This window comes from Brassica rapa, chromosome A09 (assembly GCF_000309985.2).
Source record: "Brassica rapa cultivar Chiifu-401-42 chromosome A09, CAAS_Brap_v3.01, whole genome shotgun sequence".
NCBI lineage: Eukaryota > Viridiplantae > Streptophyta > Magnoliopsida > Brassicales > Brassicaceae > Brassica > Brassica rapa.
In genome coordinates this window covers 17,787,338-17,812,359 of record NC_024803.2, presented here as the reverse complement: position 1 = coordinate 17,812,359, position 25,022 = coordinate 17,787,338, and the positions used below count along the sequence as shown (strand labels likewise).

General features: G+C 33.1%; 4 protein-coding genes and 1 long non-coding RNA gene across 6 annotated transcripts; 3 read left to right on the top strand and 2 right to left on the bottom strand.

The window, feature by feature from the left end:
* Positions 1-1,255: 1,255 nt before the first annotated feature.
* LOC103839897 lies at positions 1,256-2,456 on the bottom strand. The gene is made up of 2 exons (XM_009116379.3): positions 2,330-2,456; positions 1,256-1,995 (listed from the first exon to the last, which is right to left on the bottom strand). Exon 2 carries the CDS (start codon positions 1,967-1,969, stop codon positions 1,442-1,444), a length of 528 nt encoding a protein of 175 aa, XP_009114627.1. The 5' UTR covers positions 1,970-1,995; positions 2,330-2,456; the 3' UTR covers positions 1,256-1,441.
* Positions 2,457-6,709: 4,253 nt separating this feature from the next.
* On the top strand, positions 6,710-11,414 carry LOC103839895 (F-box protein At4g00893). Its single transcript, XM_033278948.1, has 2 exons — positions 6,710-10,760; positions 10,833-11,414. The coding sequence occupies exon 1, from the start codon at positions 7,978-7,980 to the stop codon at positions 8,785-8,787; it is 810 nt and encodes a 269-aa protein (XP_033134839.1). The 5' UTR covers positions 6,710-7,977; the 3' UTR covers positions 8,788-10,760; positions 10,833-11,414.
* On the top strand, positions 10,360-11,422 carry LOC103839894. The gene is made up of 4 exons (XM_009116377.3): positions 10,360-10,514; positions 10,598-10,760; positions 10,833-10,926; positions 11,002-11,422. Exons 1-4 carry the CDS (start codon positions 10,455-10,457, stop codon positions 11,195-11,197), a joined length of 513 nt encoding a protein of 170 aa, XP_009114625.1. The 5' UTR covers positions 10,360-10,454; the 3' UTR covers positions 11,198-11,422.
* Positions 11,423-12,859: 1,437 nt separating this feature from the next.
* On the top strand, positions 12,860-23,667 carry LOC103839893 (pectinesterase inhibitor 9). 2 transcript variants are annotated; one of them, XM_009116376.3, is made up of 2 exons: positions 12,860-15,210; positions 22,732-23,667. In XM_009116376.3, the coding sequence occupies exon 1, from the start codon at positions 14,548-14,550 to the stop codon at positions 15,202-15,204; it is 657 nt and encodes a 218-aa protein (XP_009114624.3). In that variant the 5' UTR covers positions 12,860-14,547; the 3' UTR covers positions 15,205-15,210; positions 22,732-23,667. The 2 variants fall into 2 exon arrangements, with proteins under 2 accessions (XP_009114624.3, XP_009114623.3); XM_009116375.3 differs by having other exon boundaries at positions 12,860-15,213; positions 22,735-23,667.
* On the bottom strand, positions 15,693-22,705 carry LOC117127927. The gene is made up of 4 exons (XR_004450916.1): positions 21,078-22,705; positions 18,812-20,533; positions 16,558-18,279; positions 15,693-16,013 (listed from the first exon to the last, which is right to left on the bottom strand). It is a non-coding gene; the product is annotated as an uncharacterized LOC117127927 (long non-coding RNA).
* Positions 23,668-25,022: the final 1,355 nt, after the last annotated feature.

The window sequence follows — 25,022 nt, the reverse complement described above, 5'->3', positions numbered from 1 at the left end:
CACGTTCGTGAGGAGAATAAAATTAAAAATATGCCAAATTGTCCCATCAAATAGTGATTACTGTAGTATTGTTATATTCTTTATTTTATGTTCTCTTATGTATATACACCAAATTCTCCCTAATAAAAATGCAAATTTCTTCTTGTTTTGTTTTTTAATTAGTAAATTAGATTTATTTAATTATGATTTTTTTTTGATAATTTATGAACCTTTAAAACAATACAAAAAAAAATTATGGACCCATGGCAAATGCTCATGTTGCCATGGGTAAGAGACGGCACTGGTGTGTAGGCCTATGGATTAGCTTTGTGACAGGCTCCTCAGATATTAAAGCACAAACTTGTGGTTTCATTTTGTATCTACTGGGGATATGGAGAATGATGGTCAGTTGGTGACTTTGCGATTTTTCCGAAGACAGTAGATTTTTTACGCCTCCGTCTGTGGTTTCTGCTGTCGGTTACAGACAACCCGGTTTGCTTGGTTCTCCTTCGGAATAGCAGATTTGTAACTCCTCCTTATGTCCATCGAAACTAAGGCTCAATCAAACATTATCAGAGACAGAATGGTCAAATATGTGTCTTGGGAAAGGTAATTGTGCTTTTCAAGCAAGAAATGTCTTTTTGAGTAAGAAAACTCAAAATGTAAACAACTCTAGTATTTGAAATAAATAAATAAATTTATTAGAACAATATATTTTCAATTACTATTCAGTTGAAAATAAATATAAAATGTATTAAAATTTTAAAGCGATATTTTCGTGTAACAGATAAGAAAATGATAAAATATGACACTTTTTAGGGAACAAAGAGAGTAGCAGTTAATATATGTTGATTATTATGTAATCGTCAAGATATACTTGCTCCACCAAAACAAGATTTAATAAACTAGTGGTAATAAACCACAGACACGTTGGACATATCTCAAGAAATTTAGTTCTTATTATAAAATGAAAGAACTGAAGAAGTAACAAACCGAAATTTATAGACCGAACGGACCGGTTAAGCCCTGACATTTGGTGTAAGGGAATAGAGATTTGGTCCGCACAATCTTAGGGTAGGAACCTTAAGAACAAGACCAAACTTCTCTTTAACTTCAAATCTATCTCCTTAAGGAGCTTTAATCAAACGAATGTAGAAGTGAAGCTAATTTGTATAAACCCATCATCGCCGCCTAATCGCTGCGCAAAATGATCCGAACAGACCCAAAGGGTAGGTACTTATAATCATTCCCACTGATATCAAACGAACTAACAAAAAATAGAAAAAAAATGATATGTAAAGAGTGGAAGAAAGCCAAAATACAAAATCAAGAACGCAGTTTAGATCTCATGAATATAACCACAGATTCAGTTTATATATTTATTAGAATAACAAAAAGGAACAAGTTCATTTCTCCTGATTATTCATAAGATCTCAGAAAGCCAAAAAAGAACATTTTATCTCTACTTTTGAGCAGAACTCACTTGCTGCCTGGACCAGCGAGCGCAATCCTGGAATCTCATAACCAGTCCGCTACATATCAACGGGTTGCCAACGTTCTCCTCGTAGCATTTCTTCCAGGCTTCGTGATCCGAAGAGCAAGGCATTGGTTTCGGTTCAGGGATCTTAAACTCTTTCTCCCTCAAATCTTTAGCCCTCTCTGTCACTTCACCGACAATGTTCTTTTCTCGTCTCTCCACCTTCTCAAGAACCTTCTCGCTCTCTGTCAACACGGATTTGATCGATTCCAGCTCCGTGTTTGCTGCTCCTTGTTGCGGAATTGGGAAGAAGAATGGTGGGGTCTGGGTCGGTAACTCTGCCACTGGCTTCGGTTTCTCTGCTGCATCACGGTGTGTTCTCGCTTGATCTGCATTGTTCTGTGGAGGTGAGACTTTGGGTTTGGTTCTCTTCGCCTTTCTCTTCGGTTTTTCGTTGCCTTGAGCTAACTGATTGATCAGCTTCGGCGTGATCTGGATCGAGTAATCTCCCATATTACAGGAGTAAAAGAGATGAAAATCTACATCAAGAAACAACAGTATATCTTCAGACGGTTCCGACAGGTGCTACAATATTCACATCTGGTTAAAGCACTTCGAGATCATAAGATAGAAACCAAAAGCAAACAAAATATGTAATAAACATTTATTTTATCGTGTCAACTTCAGATTCCGAATACATGAGTGCCAAGAACCAAACATATACACGTTATAACCCTAAGCCAAGAATCAGATTCAAGATTCGAATATCTTAACTTGGATTAAAAATTGTCCAATTCAAGTCTAGGAACCCTATAATCTTACACCAAGCATCAATATTCTACATGAAAAACAAAGATCAGGCGGAGACGAAACCTGTTGGGAGAAAAAGATCGGCGAAAGGCGATTCTCTCGTCAAAGCTTGTGAAAAATGGAAGACGAAAGAACACCTATTGGGCTTACTTGGCAAGATAGAATACTGAATGGAACCTAATTTATTCTATTGGGCCTATAAGGCCTTTACAACTATATAAGACTTTTTTAAAGTTCCTAAAATAAGCTGTAACAAGTATTTCAATTTAAATAAAAATAAATATAGCCTATACATATTTATTTTCATTAATTTGATAATTTTTCATTAATAATTAATGAATACAAAAATTAAAACAAAAATGACTTTGAAACGAGTGACTTGGGAATATAGGACGTTTAATGCATCTTTACAACGTCTAATTTTTGGTGGAGCTCAAAACAGAACAACAAAAATTTACATTGGAAAGCATGAGACGAGATATGTACTCCCAAAGATTCAAGAGAACTAGGTTTTCGAGATCTCCATGACTTCAATAATGCGCTTCTTGCAAAATAATTGTGGAGACTAATTCATTACTCAAACTCTTTATTAGCACGTGTTTTAAAAGGAAGGTACTATAAACACATTTCTCCCTTGGAAGATCGGTGTACATACTCACCATCATATGGATGGCATAGTATCACGGCAGCAAAACTACTACTCATCACAGGTTTATGGAAAATAATTGGTACGGGTCAAGATACGATGGTTTGGAGTGAGTCTCGGGTTCCATATGTAGTGGCTCAACCGCCTAAACCCGCCGACCACATTGTATACAGACTACTCCAACTCCTTGTTTAGTCCTTTATTATGAATAATACCAAGGAGTGGGAGATACAACTTCTACGAGATTTTTTTCACCCAGATGATATCCCTTTGATACTTGGGCTGAAACCCTCCCGCTCTCGTGCGCCGGATGGATATGTTTGGAACCACACAAAATCAAGAGTTTGTTCAGTTAAAACTGGCTATGACCTACTTCGATCGATCAAGTTGAGTCTTTCACAGAAAGTGGCTTTAGAAGCAAGTATCACAGGCCTACAGAGCCATGTGTGGAAGATAAAGGTCCCAAGTAAGATGAAGCATTTTTTGTGACAAGCTATCTTGGACTGTGTGGCGACGGCAGAGAGGCTCATGTATAGACACTTGGACACCAATAGGAGTTTTCCTAAAAGCGTTGGCCCAGTGGAGTCGATTAATCATCTTCTTGTTGAATGCCCCTCAGCACTTCAAGTTTGGGATTTATCGGACTATCTGCCCCTTCCGGGTTACTTTCCGAATACATATATATATATATCAAAACATGAGCTTCCTGTTTTGGAAGAGAAAACGTGTAGCGCCTTTGAGACCACAATTTGATACCTTCCCATGGATCTGTTGCTACATTTGGAAGGCGAGAAAGGACAAACTTTTCAATAGGAAAGACGTATCCCCTATAGACACCCTCCAACATGTGTCCCTTGAGGCAGAACGTTGAAGGAAGGCTAACGAAAAGGAGGAAGCAAATGAGGATCATGACGATCCCTCTACTATAGAGATTGAAACAATGCCCCCTTGGATATCCCAAATCTCAACCTGTCTAATTGATGCATCATTGATCAATAATGGCAGTGTCAGTGGCTTAGGGTTGAGTCTTAAGGATCAAATGGGCTTAGAATACTTCAGATTACGGGCGTGTAACAGGAGCCTCTCAGCTTTGCATGCTGAGATGGAAGGGTTAGTTTGGGCAGCCTCATGTATGAGAGACAGAAGGATCACTTCGGTACGGTTCAAGACGGACTGCTCGGACTTAGTGGACATGACTACCAACCTGATGGACTGGCCAGCATTTGCGACAGAGATTGAGGAGTTCCAGAGGTTACAGGATGACTTCGAGGATGTGAGACTATCTCATATTCCTCGGAGTCGGAAAGACCGGGCAGATGCGTTAGCAAAAGATGTAAGGACCAGAGGATATATTTTCTCTCATATATATCAAACCCGGACAGATGGAGATGCTCCTCGGAGAATCGGCTCGTCTGTTCTCCACTTGATCTAGCCTAGATGGGTAGATGACAAAAAAAAAACAAGATAGACAATACTAAGCTATAAATCCAATTATCAAACTAGCTATCAGTATTCCGAAATTGCAATGTATCCTCAACGCATTGTACATAATAACGAAACAACACACTAAATAAGTTCAACGAGAAATAATAGAGACTGTGGATGATTGTGGCCTGAGGGGCTACAAGTTTGATTTGCCACAAGAAGAGCCGAACCTAGGTTTAATAAGACTGGAAGCACAAAAAAATGTGGCCGCTTTCTTAAAAAATAGAGAAAAAAATATGTTGTTTAGGAGAGTCAAACCCTGATTGCTCAAACAAACTCCGTTTACTAGAGTTAATACCACTAGACTAAGGCGGTCTTTTTAGAAATTAGTGGCCGAAATATGTTGTTAAATAAATCGGCCGGAAGCATGTGCTTCATTGGCTTGACCCAAGGGACGGCTCTGGCCACAAGGATCTAATGAATGATCTAAATGGAGCTTATTGAATCAAGGATTTGAGAAAAGTCAGGATTTGAGTAAATACAAGAAATTTCGTGGTTTGAGTAAATCTTTAAAAAAATTTGTTCAACTTTTAAAGAGTTTGAAGAAATTTCTGACTTTTTTTAATTTTAAATATTTATTTAAAATAATGTTATTATTTTAAAAATTACTATATTTTGATATTTTTATCGTTTTATGAAATATATAAAATATATAAAAGTGTATAAAAATTGATTTTTTAAAATATTTTTTTAATTGACTTTGTTTGATATCTCGCATCATTACAGGTTCCAAAGATTTAATAAATCCCAATATTAGTATCAGAGCACCAGGTTGACGAAGATCTGCAAAAATATTTAAATACAAAAGAGGAGGTCTGTGGCAATCATGGAACCTGTAATGACATTCTCAAAGGACTGAGATGTTGTGGGAGGCGCATTCTCAAAAGAAAGAAAATACAAGAGATGAGTGTGGTCTTTAGTTTGAGGGGGAGAATGTGAAATATCAAACAAAGTCTTACATTGAAAATTAAATAAAAAAGATTCTAATATATAAAGAGATGTCTAACTCTATTTATTACGAAGTCTTTTGGGAATAAAACCAAAAGTAAATCCATGCAGATTTGCGTAAGGCCCAAAATTAATAATATCATACTAATCAAACAATTTAGAGTTGGACATGAATTTCATAAAAAAACGAAATTTAAATATACAATACTTAACCTTATCCCCTATATATTATTTGCATTGCAACATTTTTTTGTAGCCACGTGTCATCACTAGAATGATTCTTAGAATCCTTAGAGAAATATGTTAGTCCATCTAAATATATAATAAGCTTTTTATTAAACTAACCATAAATACATTATTAATGTGCTTCATTATTTCCTTAAATAAGATTACGGAATTGCCTAAGGTGACTAAAGTATATATGACAATTAATGATTTTGAATAATAAAGATTTGATAAAAATAAGTGTGTATTATATTATATTTGTTTAATTTTAAGCTATTAAAATAAATTAAACAATCATAGTAACCATATAAATAAAAATTAAAAAAATTATTTATATATATTATATTTTAAATTTTTAAAAACGAGTATAAATTATTAAAACTGTTAATAGCTTCACATTCAAATTTTGTGATCTATGATTTAAAACTTTTGTTATGACATGATACAAATAATTAAAAAATTATATAAGTTGAAAGTCTCATTTTATAAGTATCAAAAATAAAAGATATATAAATATATGTATCATTTTAAATTAAACTATATGCCATATAAAAATACATAAATATCTTAATTTTGAAATTTACTTTGAACAATTTTTTGATAAATAATTTGAAAAAATATTGACAACTTAATTTTTTAAATTATTATAAATTACTTAAACCATTAATCACACAGTGAAAATTTTGTTATGAGTAATTTAGGCTTTTTGCTATAACAGATACAAATGATAAAAAAATATGAGCAAAAAACATCATTTAATAAATATTAATATTAAAATATACCATATATATATGTTACTATCATTTAAATTTAATTATATATCATATCAAATAGAAAAATATGTTTTTGATTTATAAAATTTATTTATATGTTTGCACCAATTTTATTATATAAGTAGTAGATAATGACTTTTTAATTGTTCAATATATATTTATTATTTCATAATATGTTAAAAACATATAATATATAAAATAATTTATACCTAGTTTTTTTTTTAACGCTGATTTATTATGATCTTACAATTATGATATAGGAAAGATTACATAGACGATTCGACAACCGACAATACTACATGTCTTATGAAGACCTACGCCTAACTGCATCATCTGAGCCGTCCTATGAAGATCCACGCCTGACCAGATTTACTTGCACCATGTTGAAGATCCCTTGCAAGCCTTTCCTCTGTAGTCTGCTGCATAATTGTTTAATAAACCGCTCTCTCCGGGACTTGAAACCTGGATTTCCTGTAATCTGCAATAAATTGCATAGTCTGAGATTCGAACCCCAGACCTGGGTGTAGAAGCCTTTAGACCTTAACCAATAGGCTACGGTACTTCCACAATTTATACCTAGTTACAATAGTATTTATCAAACTTACTCGTAAGTACCATCCACGCAACGCAAGTCGTGAGCGACGTAATTTTGGTTTATGTCGGTTTAGGCGCACGACGCGCAGAAATTAGGGGTTTTGAAGTAATGTAAGGGCTAGGAGCCTAGGACGAGTGCACTTGGCCCTTCTTCTTCAGGCGAAGGAAAATTTATTGTAAGGATAGTGAGAGAAATCTTTATTGTCTTTGTTTTCTCTTCATCGTCTATTACTATGGCTGGCCAAGGGACGCTTTACTCGTGAGTTTCCAATTTTCCAGTTATCGAATAGTGCTGTTTTGAAGATTATAACCTTCATGAGACTACGGAATTGTTGAATAGATTAAAGGTTTTTTTTTTCTCTTGTACAACTGTTTGAATGTGATCCAGTTTTCTGTAAAAATCAGATTGTATAGGGACTGAAATATTCTAGGGTTCTTAAGTATGCATTCGATATTATATTCCTTTGGACACCGAGTTTTAATAGAGACTGTTATAACGTAGTTCTTCCAAAAAAAAATTGTTTAAACGTAGTAAGATCTTACAACACTTATGCAATCTTTGATCGTAGTGTATTTTTGGGTTCACAATCTCTGAATATTTTCGGTTTTATAGTACATGTGATGTTTATACGGTTCTTCTGTTAAGCACTAAAGATTATTTTCTTGAGAACTGAATATTACCATATATCTCTGATGCATCTCATTGTTACTCGTGGTCGTGTCCAAAGACTCACTTTGAGATGAATTCAAATTGCATAGATATGTTTAATTTGATGCCTTATAACTCATAAAAAAAAAATCAAAAATTGATTTATCTATATAATAGGTCGATCGTAGATGTCAAAGGAAATGGTTTCCTGGATAACAATAACCGGAGCAAAGAAGCTGAGAAGCCAAGTTTCGCTGACCTTCCACTATGCCTCTTGGAAGTAATAATATCTCAACTTGTTTTAAAAGATAACATTCGAGCTTCAGCTGTCTGCAGAACATGGCGTGAAGCCGGTCTATATGTCCGGTTGGTAGACAAGCCTCCTTGGCTTATGTACTTACCTAAACGTGGCAACTTGTTCGAACTCTATGATCCATTGCAGCAGAAGATGTACACACTTAATTTACCAGAGCTAGCGAAATCCACGGTGTGTTACTCAAGAGACGGATGGTTGCTTATGCGCAAAACTGCTTCAAACAAAATGTTCTTCTTCAACCCATTTACTCGTAAGCTCATAAACTTGCCAAACTGTGAGTTATCATATGATGCGATTGATTTCTCCTGTGCGCCTACATCTGGTACTTGCGTGCTATTAGCGTTTAAGCATGCTCGGTTTGGTATCACCACTACGAGCACCTGTCATCCCGGGGCAACAGAGTGGATTACGGAGGATTTACATTTCACTCTTTCTTTTGGCAACGATGAGCTCAAGCACAGCAATGTTGTCTATGCCATACGTCGCTTCCATTGCCTTGATGGTAATGGAAGCTTATATAACTTTGAACCCTCAACTCGTGTGTGGAGGTATGAAATGGTATTACTACCGGATTGTCCTTATATCTCATATAGATTTAGGTACGAGTATGGGCGTAAGAAGAAGAAAATTTTCTTGGCGGTGCGAAAGGGAGACTTCTTTAAAATAATTACATGCGGAGGTGAGAAACCGATAGTGTATAAACTAGACTCTATACAGTGGAAGGAGATCAATAGTACAACACTCGAGGGCTTTACAATCTTTACGAGTCTTTATTCGTCTGAGATGAGAGTCAATCTCCCATGGATGAGGAATAGTGTTTACTTCCCAAAGCTTCGTTTTAGTTGCAAGTGTTGTGTATCGTATTCGTTTGGATTATCCGCGTAAGCAGTGGCAAGAACAGGAGGATTTATGTCCTCTTGAGAATCTTTGGATTAGGCCGCCCAAGAGAGCATTGGACTACATGTGAAGCTTAAGCAATTGCAAAACTTGATGAGAACTCCTCTCCTTATGGTGGATAATTGATTAAGATCATCACATTTATCCTATGACTTGACTCTTTTCATTTTAAATTTAGCTATGTGCTTAAATCCTTTTTCATGGTTTGAACTATTTTTTTTTTACCTTGATGTTAATTGTAGACCTAGAACCAGTTGGATAATGACTGTTTTTTCTTTTCTTTTGAAGAACTAAAAACCAGAAAGTTAAATGCGGACTGCAAAATCCATGGTTTTACTTATACAAGGCAAGGGTTAATGGTTGTGGTTCTTTGTGAATGTGGGCAGTTGAGATTTCAGATGCAGAATGGATTCATGCAAATCACAAATGCTCGAGTAAAATAACTTCACTATGAATTTTTGAGTTTGGAAGTTCAAACTTCAAAGCGGTAAAAAAAGAACTTTTTGTATAATCGTTGTCAAGTTGTAACAACAGCCACTGGTGACAAATCTATGTTGAGTTTGTGAGAGAAGCTATTCACTATGATTTTTTAAACTAATATGTAGTTTTGTGTAGATTTTTAGTAATTCTTTTGTTAAAAATTCAATTTTATATAGATTTAATTTATAATAGTGCCCCCAATAAAATTTTACTAATTGGCCGTTACCATCCTAAACACAATTTTTTTTAACACTGAATAACATATTATATCATCGTATCATATGATCTCTACATATTGATAATCAAGAAGCTCTTCTCGAAACATTTGGATCGTTAAAGCACCATTAACCTAACAATCTATAATGGGGTGTTTAAATTTTTATTTTTATTTTTCATGATTAAAAAAGATTAAAAATAGACCAATCACAAACTGCTACGTGTTAGTGGAGCCCGTGAACAGTGCAAGCAGTGGTGCTTAATATGCTTCAGAAAAGCTGGTGCTTAAAATTTTGTGGGTCTCACCCTAAATGCCATCCACTATTATAATATTTTTTTAAAACATCTTTCCCCTGAGCACTTGGATTAATGGTGCTCTTAGAGCACCCGCAATGGGAATCCTTAAGGGGGAGTCCTTAGGAAAAAAATAATTAAATAATCGGTAGACCCTACCAAAAGCTAAGGATTCAATCCTTAAAATTCCTAAATAAGGACTCTTTCTTAGTGAATCCTTGCACTATTTACGGGTCCCGACGACATGTGGCGATCCGCGATTGGTTGATATTTATTTTTTTATCTAAAAAAGAAAAAAATAAATAATAATACTTAAAAAATCAAAATACACTTTTTCTAAGGACTCCCCTTAGAGTAACACCATTGCGGGTGCTCTTATACACGTGAATACGAATAAACTTTTTTAATCCTTTGCAGACCAGGTGGGGAGTTTTTTTTTTTTTTTTTTTGTCAGGAAGAACCTTATTTATCTAACCGTTTGTGCTTCAGAAGAGCATGTTACAGAAGCGGTATACATAAAATGTTGGTTTTGGGACATGCTTATTGGGCCAACGTAAGCCCACGGGGCCCATTAATTCATATCTCCCCAGAGCTTATACGTCGGAAACAGGTGTGCGATATCTGATTCTGGAAAGAAGGCAGTGCTAGAGAGAGGTTGAGTAGAGATGGAAGATTCAGGAGCGATTCTATGTCAAATCTCCGTTTACAAGGACATGCTTGATCAGGTTTCGCTTCTTCTTCCTCCTCCTCCTCGTCTCTGCTCACTTTCTCGCGGTTAGCTTTGAACAACGTGATCGGTTTCGTAAAGGTCAATTTGGAAATCGAGGCGAACATTCAAGTGACGCGAGAGATCGAATCGGATATCGTCAAGTGTTCTGAGATTGAATCGTCTCGCTCCGTCAAGGAATCCGATCTTACTAGATCGTTCCTCGCTTCTCAGTACGAGCTCACCGGCTTGATCTCCGTAACAGGTTTACTTCGTCTCAATTCCTTGTGGATTTTGAGCTGAATCAGTGATTAACGGCACTCTAATCTGTTTCAAGGCGATTCAAGAAACTCTCTGAAGCTATTGGATGAGGAGATTCGTCGCCTGAGGAACGAACACTCTGAGATACTCAGAAGGATAACCGAAAAGAGGTAAATATTAATCCCGTTGGCTGAGTTCTCTGGCTACTCCGCGTTGTAACGGAACGTTAATGAATTTGTACATAGGGAAGGGTTTGTGAAGATGTGCTTTGAGTTTCAGAGGGAGATTTGTGCTGATGAGGATAGTGAATTGAGGAATTTGTTGTGTGAGAGGGAGTTTCTTGAAAATGCAGTTCGAGTGTTAGAGGAGAAGAACTCAGATGTGCAGAACTCGATTTTGGCTTACATGGAGGATGAAATGATCAATCTATTGTCTGATTAGTGACTTTGATCTTTAACAAAGAAAATAAAAAAGAAGAAGAGAATCTTTTTTGATGTTGGTTATCGATGGTTTGCTTAATCAGAGATGGGCTTACAACTTGTTCTTTGTAAGCCCCAGAGGATTTTATTATACTATCGAGTAGGCTTGAACGTTCCGTTCGAAATGTTAAATGTTTCTCTTCCACACAACTTTGCTGATCTTTAAGAATTTCTTGTTTTGTTGGTTTGTGCTCCTCTGTTTTGCTCTTTTGCAACATTGTGCACCAAGAAGGGCACGAGTAACAATATTTAATCCCCCTATATATTAAAAGAAAAATCGGTGACGTGTCGCTCATAGGTGAAGTTTAAAAAAAATTGTTATAATTTGATTGGTCGATTGTTTTTAATTTTTATTTATTTAAATTAGATCTAAAAAATTAAGGTAAGTTTAAAAACATTTAACATCACTTGCCTTATAATTTAAAGAATATTACAAATAACAATTTATGGCAACTAAATCTCGAAATTATAAAAAGATTAATAATGTTATATTTATTACTTTTAATATTTATAAACTATAAAATATAATGAACGAATTTTTATATAAGATAATTATAATAGTTTTATAATATACTTGGTGAATTGTATTCGAATATAATTATATAATAACTATTTTAAATATTACAAAATCCAAACATGTGTATTAATATGATTTTTAAATGATTTATCGTTGTTTACAGAATAAATTTATCAGAATTTTAAAATTATTTATATAATGTTATAAATTATTTATAAAAAAATAAATTCTACTATATATTGATTGAGAAGTCATATAAGTGATTTTTTATTACGTGTTGATCATAAATGAACTCTTCAAATTGTTATAATTTGATTGATCGATGATTTTTAATTTTATTTATTATAATTATATCTAAAAGGAAAGAATAATTCAATTACCACTTTCCAAATAATCTACATAATATTAGAAATAATTATTTATGGTAACTAATTGTTAGTGGAATCAATTTGTTTATATATTTATAAATTACATAAAATAATAAGCAAAAGTGTTTATTTGAATTGATATAATGATTTTATATTCGTATAGAAATAATTATATTTGTATATAAAGTATCATAATAACTATTAATGTCTAATAATTCAATGCATGCTTTATAAATCATTTATAAAATTATAAATACATTTATAAAAATCAGACGTTTTAAATTATTATAAGAGGTTCTAAGTAATTTATAGAAGCTTATACATTAATTTATAAAATATATTTTAAAAATTTATCCTCCTATTACAATATTTTGATTTTTTTCATTTTTATAGTAAAATTCCTCAACTATGTTTACTTAGTGTAGAAACCCCTAAACTAAGGATTTACTGGTAGTAATAGTAATTATAAACTAAAGATTTACTGGTAATAATATTAATTATGACCTATTAGAGTTTAATTTATTAAATAAATTTAGTTTAGGGGTTTTTCGTTAAATACTTAGTTTGTGGGTTTTTACCCAAAACAAACTTAGTTGGAGGGTTTTAACGTTAAAATTCTTTAATTCTTTCCTTATTATCTATTATTTAAATCCTTATAGTGGGATTTGTTTTATCAAAAAACAGTTGCAATCAACTGACGATATATCTTCTTTCCTAATATCATGCATTTAATATTTAAATATATATATAGCAAGATTTGAGTTACCGAAATTATGTATATATTATAACCAAAATATCTTTAAAAGTTTATTAGAAGATATTATATCTCATAGCTGAATTAAAATTTATTAGAGGATATTCTATCTCATAGCTTCTCTTGAAAAACTAGGTCATTTAGAAACTTAAACTAATTTGCTATATAAATATTACGCCACCCCCATTAGTTTCACGCATCTATCTTTTAAGCTTTCATATGTTTTTGATCGTTATAATATAAATTCTACTTTTGTGATCTTGCACAGGTGTATGATAATCAATAAGTAACTCATAGACGGAAACACCATTACTGGTAATTTTATGGGGGATTCTTCTTCTCCGTTTATTTTTGTTCTTTTCTCTCCATTTTGTATCTCTATCTATATTTTTGCATCAGTAGTGATTCAACTAACAAAAATAGGCTCTCTTTATCCAGGAACTGATCATCCCTTTTGAAAAAGGTAATTCTTTTTTTTTTATAAAGTTAAATCACTTATCAAGAATATAATATAAGATATGTCTGATATAAGATATAATATAATATATGAGTCTGTAATGTTGTCGACAAAAAAAAAATGTATGCTAATCATGTGCAATTTATTTATTGTGCGTGATACTCTTCGGTACGTCTGAGAGCCAAAGGTAATCTCAAAGCTTTTTAAAAACTTTGAAACTCATTGACATTGTCCTATCAATTATATAATTTGTTATCTTTTGGGGATTGTTTATATCTTTAAATATATTTTGTTAGAATTACCTATTTTCTGACTCAAAACTTAGAGAAGGAAACCGTAAATCATCTCTGCTGTTACAATGAAACCAATGATAATAAATCTCAGGTAATTCAAATCTCTCTTTTATATTTCATGGCTAATTTTTTTATTGGGGTTATGCGTGAAATATTTATTTTTTAATTATATTTTCTGATGTTTTAAGATTAGTGCTAAATGTGATCGTTTTCTAAACGTTCTAATGTATTCTTTGTTCATATGAACATATTATAAATATCAATATATAACATCGAATCTTTCATATTAACCATATACATGTAACATAAGTATTATATAGTTGTAAATATAATATCAATTTAATATTAATGTTAATGTCCGCACATCGGTCCACCTAGTACTACTTATGCTAAGAATACAACTCAATTGATAACCCTAATAGGCTAATACACACATAATATAGTGTAAGCCTACTTATACCCACTAGCCAATCGAGTAATGTAGTTTCACAAAAAATATTTCCCAATCTCTAAATATGGCAAATTCCCTAAAAATTCTACTAAGCAAATTACAAAACTTCTATGACGAAATATCCTTTCTTCACGATAAATCTTCAGCTGCTTGTTCTCCAAGTGATATTTAGATTGATTCTAGCTTGGCTTTCGATCTAGTCTCTAAATCTTCAGCTTTACTATATCTCGATCATTCTATTCGCTATGAAAGATTATGTGGCCAAGTATGTGTTGAAAATATCAATAACAAACTGTAGTAGTATTATACTCCGTCACAGTCCGCTAAAATTATTGGGTAATGTATATTGATAGCTTGGACTAAAATATTTTTAAAAAAATCCGGATAGAAACATTTTACAGATCGCCATTTAAACAATATCTACAGAAAAAATACAATAAGTGAACTCTCCTATAAATAACACCACAAACACATGCCTTCTAAGTTGTCATTGAAACACTCCACAACACACACAATGGAACCAAAGCTGACCCATCTTTGTTATTGCCTTCTACTTTTTCTTCCACTACTCTCTCAATACACCATAGCCAATCCTTCATCATCACCAAACCCTAATCAAAGCATCAACTTCATCGTATCTTCATGCCGCACCACGCGTTACCCTAAGCTCTGCATCAAATGCCTCGCGGCTTTCGCCAGCAAAATCCACCACAACGAAAATCGGTTAGCTCGAACCGCTTTAGCCGTTACTCTAGTCAGGGTTCGGTCCACAACGGTCTATGTAGCTAAGCTGACTAGAGCAAGAAGAATCAAACGCAGAGAGTACTTAGCCGTGAAGGATTGTGTTGAGAATCTTGGAGATGGCTTAGGGATGTTGGTTCAGTCAATGAGGGAAATGAAAAAAGTGGGTCGATCTGGTCGTAGTCGGGACGAGTTCTTGTGGCGGCTAAGTAACGTTGAAACTTGGGTTAGTGCTGCTTTAACCGATGAGACAACGTGTCTTGATGGGTTCGATGGAAAGGTTATGGATGGTGTGGTGAAATCGGCGATTAGAAGAAGAGTTGTTCATGTGGCTCGAGTTACTAGTAATGCCTTGGCTCTTGTAAACCGGTTCGCAGCTCGGCACTAATTAGGTTTTCACTACAAGAAAACAGGGGGATTCTGATGGCCGAAATCGTCAGAAATTCGTCGGAATAGATCGATCCTGACGAATTTCTGACGAACCAATCCGTCGGTATAATTTCGTCGGAAAAAAAAGATTCGTCGGAATTTCGTCAGACCTTCCGACGACTTTCTGACGAATACCGAGAAACGTCATTCTGACAAACTTCCGACGATATTCCGATGCGGACACACGAGACCAGAGTTCATCGGAAAAACTATATACCGAAGGAGCACGTTCCTCGGACTATACCGACGAACCGAGTCCTCGGAAAATACCGATGGACTATGGTTCGTCGGAATTTTCCGAGGAACCTTCTCCGTCAGTATTTTCCGACGACTTTGTTCGTCGGTATATTCCGACGCCCTCAATTCGTCGGAATATATCAATTTTAAATACGAATTAATTTTGCATTTTTATATATTTTTTATATTAAAAATTAATTAATAAATAAATAAAATCTGAAATTTAAAACTAATAATATTATAGAATTTAAATTCATACAAACCGAAATAGAAAAAAAAACATTCAGAAAGTTAAAAATTCATACAAACCGAAATAGAAAAAAAACATTCAGAAAGTTTTAAAAAGCAGAAAAAACTAAGAACTCGAAGACATCAAACGATCTAGCTTCTGCATTATCTCGGCGCTGAACTTCTTCTGGAGCGGGAATATATACGGGAACCGAGTTTTGTTCATGAGACGATCCCGATGCACGGGAACTGCTCACCAAACTACGTCGAAGACGGGCTGCGGGGCGGGGTACATCCTCAGACCTAAAAAAAAAATTAATACATCAAAAATCTTTTCAAATCATTTCTATTTTTAATGTTTTCATTTATATATTTACAAAAGGTTTTATAAACGTTTTAAAAAAAACTATTAAACCTTTTATTATACATAGTTTATTACAGGAAACTTATAAAAATTTATAAAAATTTTAAAATTTTTTATTATACATGATTTATATATATATATGTATACAAAATTATAAAAATTTTATAAATATAGAAAAATGTTGTTAAATATTTTTAAAATTTTTAAAAAACATTTTATTATACATAGTTTATTACTGGAAACTTGAAAAACGTTTTTAAAAATAAAAAAACGTTTTAAAAATAGTAAAACGTTTTGAATTTTAACAAACACACAAAATAATTCCAAGAAAAACTAAAACAACAATCCAAACAACAATCCTAACTTATATATCCTAAACTATCCATTCAATCCTAAAATTTTCAATCAAACAACCTAAAATCCGAGATCTAACTTCCAAAACCCTAAAAAAATGAGATAAAACAAGGTTGGGATGATTCTTACATGATTTGGGGTTTGGGGAAGAGATATGAGGGTGAGAAGAGGATTCACCGGTGATAGGAGCTCGAGAATGGTCGGAATCGCCGTGAAAGGGAGAGAAATCGCGGAGAGGATTGAGACAGAGGCGGAGGCGGAAATAACGAAGAAGGAAGAAGAAGGGTAATTATATTTAATGTTTCCGACGGACACAGGTTCGTCAGTATTCCGTCGGGATAATTAAATATATACCAATTGGCGGTTCGCGAAAATTTTCACGCGGTTTGGTTTTCCCGGGTAAATTGAAATTCCGACGGAATTGGTGTCCGTCAGTAGATTCCGACGGAATACTGACGACTTTTTCTGACCGAATTCCGACGACTTAGTGTTTAGGGGTTGATTACAAGTTTCTAAATGCAAAATCCAAATCTTTGATAATATATATAGTATTTGCATAAAGATTTAACAATAAAAATGTTTTTATAACACGATTTTACACAACAACATTTTTTGTAGTGTAAGATTAGATGAATATGATTGTATAAGTATATGAGTGTTAAGATGAGATGTTATGAAAACAATGATATGCATACATAAATATTTTAATGAGTTGTTATATTTGAACGGTTGTGATCTAATACTATACTAAACACTTATTATGTGTTATTTTCATAGTTTTGGCATCTAAATTTATAGATTTTTATGTTTAAAATTTTTTAGAAACACATGTCCTCGGTAATTCGTCGGAATATACCGACGACATTCCGACGAACTTGTGTAGTTCGTCGGAATATCGTCGGTAAATTCTGACGAATTACCGAGGACATTTCCAAACTTCAATGGAACCCTTTGTCGTCGCTATGTCGTCGGTATTTTGCGAGGGATTTCCGACGGAAACATGGTTCGTCGGAAATTCGTCAGAAAATTCCGACGGAATACCGACGACGGTAACATTTGTAGTGTAAGATTATATGAATATGATTGTATAAGTATATGAGTGTTAAGATGAGATGTTATGAAAACAATGATATGCATACATAAATATTTTAATGAGTTGTTATATTTGAACGGTTGTGATCTAATACTATACTAAACACTTATTATGTGTTATTTTCATAGTTTTGGCATCTAAATTTATAGATTTTTATGTTTAAAATTTTTTAGAAACACATGTCCTCGGTAATTCGTCGGAATATACCGACGACATTCCGACGAACTTGTGTAGTTCGTCGGAATATCGTCGGTAAATTCTGACGAATTACCGAGGACATTTCCAAACTTCAATGGAACCCTTTGTCGTCGCTATGTCGTCGGTATTTTGCGAGGGATTTCCGACGGCCTCAATTCGTCGGAATATATCAATTTTAAATACGAATTAATTTTGCATTTTTATATATTTTTTATATTAAAAATTAATTAATAAATAAATAAAATCTGAAATTTAAAACTAATAATATTATAGAATTTAAATTCATACAAACCGAAATAGAAAAAAAAACATTCAGAAAGTTAAAAATTCATACAAACCGAAATAGAAAAAAAACATTCAGAAAGTTTTAAAAAGCAGAAAAAACTAAGAACTCGAAGACATCAAACGATCTAGCTTCTGCATTATCTCGGCGCTGAACTTCTTCTGGAGCGGGAATATATACGGGAACCGAGTTTTGTTCATGAGACGATCCCGATGCACGGGAACTGCTCACCAAACTACGTCGAAGACGGGCTGCGGGGCGGGGTACATCCTCAGACCTAAAAAAAAAATTAATACATCAAAAATCTTTTCAAATCATTTCTATTTTTAATGTTTTCATTTATATATTTACAAAAGGTTTTATAAACGTTTTAAAAAAAACTATTAAACCTTTTATTATACATAGTTTATTACAGGAAACTTATAAAAATTTATAAAAATTTTAAAATTTTTTATTATACATGATTTATATATATATATGTATACAAAATTATAAAAATTTTATAAATATAGAAAAATGTTGTTAAATATTTTTAAAATTTTTAAAAAACATTTTATTATACATAGTTTATTACTGGAAACTTGAAAAACGTTTTTAAAAATAAAAAAACGTTTTAAAAATAGTAAAACGTTTTGAATTTTAACAAACACACAAAATAATTCCAAGAAAAACTAAAACAACAATCCTAACTTATATATCCTAAACTATCCATTCAATCCTAAAATTTTCAATCAAACAACCTAAAATCCGAGATCTAACTTCCAAAACCCTAAAAAAATGAGATAAAACAAGGTTGGGATGATTCTTACATGATTTGGGGTTTGGGGAAGAGATATGAGGGTGAGAAGAGGATTCGCCGGTGATAGGAGCTCGAGAATGGTCGGAATCGCCGTGAAAGGGAGAGAAATCGCGGAGAGGATTGAGACAGAGGCGGAGGCGGAAATAACGAAGAAGGAAGAAGAAGGGTAATTATATTTAATGTTTCCGACGGACACAGGTTCATCAGTATTCCGTCGGGATAATTAAATATATACCAATTGGCGGTTCGCGAAAATTTTCACGCGGTTTGGTTTTCCCGGGTAAATTGAAATTCCGACGGAATTGGTGTCCGTCAGTAGATTCCGACGGAATACTGACGACTTTTTCTGACCGAATTCCGACGACTTAGTGTTTAGGGGTTGATTACAAGTTTCTAAATGCAAAATCCAAATCTTTGATAATATATATAGTATTTGCATAAAGATTTAACAATAAAAATGTTTTTATAACACGATTTTACACAACAACATTTTTTGTAGTGTAAGATTAGATGAATATGATTGTATAAGTATATGAGTGTTAAGATGAGATGTTATGAAAACAATGATATGCATACATAAATATTTTAATGAGTTGTTATATTTGAACGGTTGTGATCTAATACTATACTAAACACTTATTATGTGTTATTTTCATAGTTTTGGCATCTAAATTTATAGATTTTTATGTTTAAAATTTTTTAGAAACACATGTCCTCGGTAATTCGTCGGAATATACCGACGACATTCCGACGAACTTGTGTAGTTCGTCGGAATATCGTCGGTAAATTCTGACGAATTACCGAGGACATTTCCAAACTTCAATGGAACCCTTTGTCGTCGCTATGTCGTCGGTATTTTGCGAGGGATTTCCGACGGAAACATGGTTCGTCGGAAATTCGTCAGAAAATTCCGACGGAATACCGACGACGGTAACATTTGTAGTGTAAGATTATATGAATATGATTGTATAAGTATATGAGTGTTAAGATGAGATGTTATGAAAACAATGATATGCATACATAAATATTTTAATGAGTTGTTATATTTGAACGGTTGTGATCTAATACTATACTAAACACTTATTATGTGTTATTTTCATAGTTTTGGCATCTAAATTTATAGATTTTTATGTTTAAAATTTTTTAGAAACACATGTCCTCGGTAATTCGTCGGAATATACCGACGACATTCCGACGAACTTGTGTAGTTCGTCGGAATATCGTCGGTAAATTCTGACGAATTACCGAGGACATTTCCAAACTTCAATGGAACCCTTTGTCGTCGCTATGTCGTCGGTATTTTGCGAGGGATTTCCGACGGCCTCAATTCGTCGGAATATATCAATTTTAAATACGAATTAATTTTGCATTTTTATATATTTTTTATATTAAAAATTAATTAATAAATAAATAAAATCTGAAATTTAAAACTAATAATATTATAGAATTTAAATTCATACAAACCGAAATAGAAAAAAAAACATTCAGAAAGTTAAAAATTCATACAAACCGAAATAGAAAAAAAACATTCAGAAAGTTTTAAAAAGCAGAAAAAACTAAGAACTCGAAGACATCAAACGATCTAGCTTCTGCATTATCTCGGCGCTGAACTTCTTCTGGAGCGGGAATATATACGGGAACCGAGTTTTGTTCATGAGACGATCCCGATGCACGGGAACTGCTCACCAAACTACGTCGAAGACGGGCTGCGGGGCGGGGTACATCCTCAGACCTAAAAAAAAAATTAATACATCAAAAATCTTTTCAAATCATTTCTATTTTTAATGTTTTCATTTATATATTTACAAAAGGTTTTATAAACGTTTTAAAAAAAACTATTAAACCTTTTATTATACATAGTTTATTACAGGAAACTTATAAAAATTTATAAAAATTTTAAAATTTTTTATTATACATGATTTATATATATATATGTATACAAAATTATAAAAATTTTATAAATATAGAAAAATGTTGTTAAATATTTTTAAAATTTTTAAAAAACATTTTATTATACATAGTTTATTACTGGAAACTTGAAAAACGTTTTTAAAAATAAAAAAACGTTTTAAAAATAGTAAAACGTTTTGAATTTTAACAAACACACAAAATAATTCCAAGAAAAACTAAAACAACAATCCAAACAACAATCCTAACTTATATATCCTAAACTATCCATTCAATCCTAAAATTTTCAATCAAACAACCTAAAATCCGAGATCTAACTTCCAAAACCCTAAAAAAATGAGATAAAACAAGGTTGGGATGATTCTTACATGATTTGGGGTTTGGGGAAGAGATATGAGGGTGAGAAGAGGATTCGCCGGTGATAGGAGCTCGAGAATGGTCGGAATCGCCGTGAAAGGGAGAGAAATCGCGGAGAGGATTGAGACAGAGGCGGAGGCGGAAATAACGAAGAAGGAAGAAGAAGGGTAATTATATTTAATGTTTCCGACGGACACAGGTTCGTCAGTATTCCGTCGGGATAATTAAATATATACCAATTGGCGGTTCGCGAAAATTTTCACGCGGTTTGGTTTTCCCGGGTAAATTGAAATTCCGACGGAATTGGTGTCCGTCAGTAGATTCCGACGGAATACTGACGACTTTTTCTGACCGAATTCCGACGACTTAGTGTTTAGGGGTTGATTACAAGTTTCTAAATGCAAAATCCAAATCTTTGATAATATATATAGTATTTGCATAAAGATTTAACAATAAAAATGTTTTTATAACACGATTTTACACAACAACATTTTTTGTAGTGTAAGATTAGATGAATATGATTGTATAAGTATATGAGTGTTAAGATGAGATGTTATGAAAACAATGATATGCATACATAAATATTTTAATGAGTTGTTATATTTGAACGGTTGTGATCTAATACTATACTAAACACTTATTATGTGTTATTTTCATAGTTTTGGCATCTAAATTTATAGATTTTTATGTTTAAAATTTTTTAGAAACACATGTCCTCGGTAATTCGTCGGAATATACCGACGACATTCCGACGAACTTGTGTAGTTCGTCGGAATATCGTCGGTAAATTCTGACGAATTACCGAGGACATTTCCAAACTTCAATGGAACCCTTTGTCGTCGCTATGTCGTCGGTATTTTGCGAGGGATTTCCGACGGAAACATGGTTCGTCGGAAATTCGTCAGAAAATTCCGACGGAATACCGACGACGGTAACATTTGTAGTGTAAGATTATATGAATATGATTGTATAAGTATATGAGTGTTAAGATGAGATGTTATGAAAACAATGATATGCATACATAAATATTTTAATGAGTTGTTATATTTGAACGGTTGTGATCTAATACTATACTAAACACTTATTATGTGTTATTTTCATAGTTTTGGCATCTAAATTTATAGATTTTTATGTTTAAAATTTTTTAGAAACACATGTCCTCGGTAATTCGTCGGAATATACCGACGACATTCCGACGAACTTGTGTAGTTCGTCGGAATATCGTCGGTAAATTCTGACGAATTACCGAGGACATTTCCAAACTTCAATGGAACCCTTTGTCGTCGCTATGTCGTCGGTATTTTGCGAGGGATTTCCGACGGAAACATGGTTCGTCGGAAATTCGTCAGAAAATTCCGACGGAATACCGACGACTGTAACATTTATATCTCTCAATCGGAATGTCGTCGGAAGTTCGTCGGTATATTCCGACGAATTTCCGACGACTACAACGGTTATATGTTTTATCAGAATGTCGTCGAAAAGTCGTCGGAATATTCCGACGAGCCACTTTTCCTCTGAAATTCGTCGGAAATGGCCGACGGAATTCCGACGACTTCAAATTTTTTGTTTTCGTCGGAAATTGGTCGGAAATCCGTCACAAACGTCCGACGAATTTTAATCCGTTGGAACCTCCGTCGGAATTCGGCGTGTTTTCTTGTAGTGTTTGTCATTTCTTCTGGTTCTGTTTATGTCTCTTAATGATAGTTTGTATTTATGTATTACTGTGATGTTTATGCCTTTACCATGGTGTTGAGAGAGTGAACAATGATGATGATTGGATTTATGGGAAAATGGTCACAAAATTACGACATCTCAAATACCATTTGCTAACAACATCTTATTTTTATACAGAGCCGCCCCATGAAATGTTGGAGATTATAAATATTTAATAAAGATTAAACACTTAATAAACGTAATTAACAAAAGTTTATGGCTATGTGTATTACTTCTACAAAATTTAGACGCAAAGATCAATGTTTCAGAGCCTTAAACCGTTGCTTAAGACCATTTTTGGAAATTTATTTTTTAGTGTATTTATATAGTTATAATAATTTCATAGACTATCATTATAGAGTTGGAAAAATGATTATTAAACAACAAGATATCGTTTTTGACCTCTAAAAGTTTTGGCCAACCCACATCATGGCGCACTGTGCCAATATGTATATGTTTGATCCCATTATTATCGTGTCATTTTAACAAAAGGGAAGATGCATAAGTGGATCATTAAACAATCCCACAAACAAGGGAACACAATTGAACAATTAAAGAAACAGAGATATGGAGTTCGTTCTCCTATAGTTAGAGAACACACTGTCTTCATCAACCAAGAAAGTGTTCTTCTATTTTTCTTTTCCAAGTCTCCAAGTTACTCATTGTATTCGGAGTTGGGGTTTCTTAATCAAACCGATTGAGTTAGTTACTTTAGTACCTTTGAGTTTATTACTTTAATTAGGTTTCTGGATTAACTGGTTCAAATAGATTTTTGGATTTAAGCGAAAAAAACATAGCAAGTGAAATTAAACTATAGGATAAGCTACTCTTGCAAATTAACATATATGCCAGGAATCGTATATAATTGAATTGTACAAACAGTTACTTTTACCGTTTTCCACCTTGAATAACCCAGTGCTGCTTTTGAGTTTTTTTTTTTAATATCACAAACAAGTCATAACATGCAGATACAAAGGTTGAGCACTAATGAGATTTAAAAAACATATGATATATCCATGATGAGAATGCATTACTTCTTTACACATAAGCTATATAACTTTTGCCAATTTGGGAGCAGGTGGGAAGATACTTATCAAATTTTTGGATATTTGAGTGCTCTTCAATGTTTTGAAACCCTGCCAGACACAGACACTGAACCAAACAACTTATTGGATTACCAGTTATTGGGTCGACCGTGCGAGTTAATAAATTAGATAATTTTGTTATATAATAATATATTAGCTATTGAAAAATATAAGAAATGTTTTATGTTTTAAAAACCCTTTGGAAAATAATTAACTTTAGTTTTCTTTATTTTTATTTTAATTTCACATACAAAAAATAGACTCTTTAATAATATTGTAACAAGATAAGAGTTATGACATAGAATAAAAATATATCAAGACTTAAAATCTATAAGTATTTAAATTTCTAGTGTGATAATAAAATTAAACTTTAAATCCAAAATAAACCAAAAATAAAATATAAAATTGTAATAAATTATCGACAAGAAAAATAAACTAATGCTAAATTATATCAACTAGTTTTTTAATAGAATCCACATGATCATATGATTCTTTTTATTTTTGAAAGAAATTAAAAAAATTAACTTCTTAATAAGAATATAAAATAGATTCTAATAGTGTAACGAAAAAAAACAAAAAATAATAACTAAAATTGACTTATTGGTTCAACCAGTAGCCGGGCTCCGGGTTTTAACGGTTTTTTGTGGGATTTACCGGATTTATAAATAATGAGTTTTTCCTAAAACCCAAACCGGATTACATGCTGGGTTACCGGATTTTACGGTTCGTCCGCAGATCTGGGTAGGGTTTCAAACCCGTGGTCGAGTTTCAAAACACTGGTGTTCTTTTAATTAATTTAAACAAACTTTCAAATTATTAGCTTTTGGGAAAGTAAGAGCACAAGGAGAAGTGGACTTGAGAGTAGTCATGTACACGAATTAGGTACCATATGTGAAAGATAAAAAAACTAGCTTATTGCCACATTTACAAAACATGCACTTAGATAGTTAGATGTATCCTCATTTATGATGTTTTTAGTAGTATTGCTTCCCTTATCTCCTGAAAAGCATTTTGATTAAATAAACAATGACTTTTGCTACCGTTTCACCTCCCATTGTGTTGTGTACCTGTGATTCAACCAAATAATATTTATTAGGAAAATTCATAATCTCTTTCAATTAACTTCTGTCAAATTGGTAAACCTGTCGAGAATGA

Bases quoted from the DNA above. Each gene is read 5' to 3' on its own strand.
- LOC103839893 (XM_009116376.3), top strand. From the start codon at position 14,548: ATGCCTTCTAAGTTGTCATTGAAACACTCCACAACACACACAATGGAA.
- LOC103839897 (XM_009116379.3), bottom strand. From the start codon at position 1,969: ATGGGAGATTACTCGATCCAGATCACGCCGAAGCTGATCAATCAGTTA.
- LOC103839894 (XM_009116377.3), top strand. From the start codon at position 10,455: ATGGAAGATTCAGGAGCGATTCTATGTCAAATCTCCGTTTACAAGGAC. The intron at 10,761-10,832 runs GTTTACTTCGTC...ATCTGTTTCAAG, and splicing joins CGGCTTGATCTCCGTAACAG to GCGATTCAAGAAACTCTCTG. The intron at 10,927-11,001 runs GTAAATATTAAT...ATTTGTACATAG, and splicing joins AGAAGGATAACCGAAAAGAG to GGAAGGGTTTGTGAAGATGT.
- LOC103839895 (XM_033278948.1), top strand. From the start codon at position 7,978: ATGTACTTACCTAAACGTGGCAACTTGTTCGAACTCTATGATCCATTG.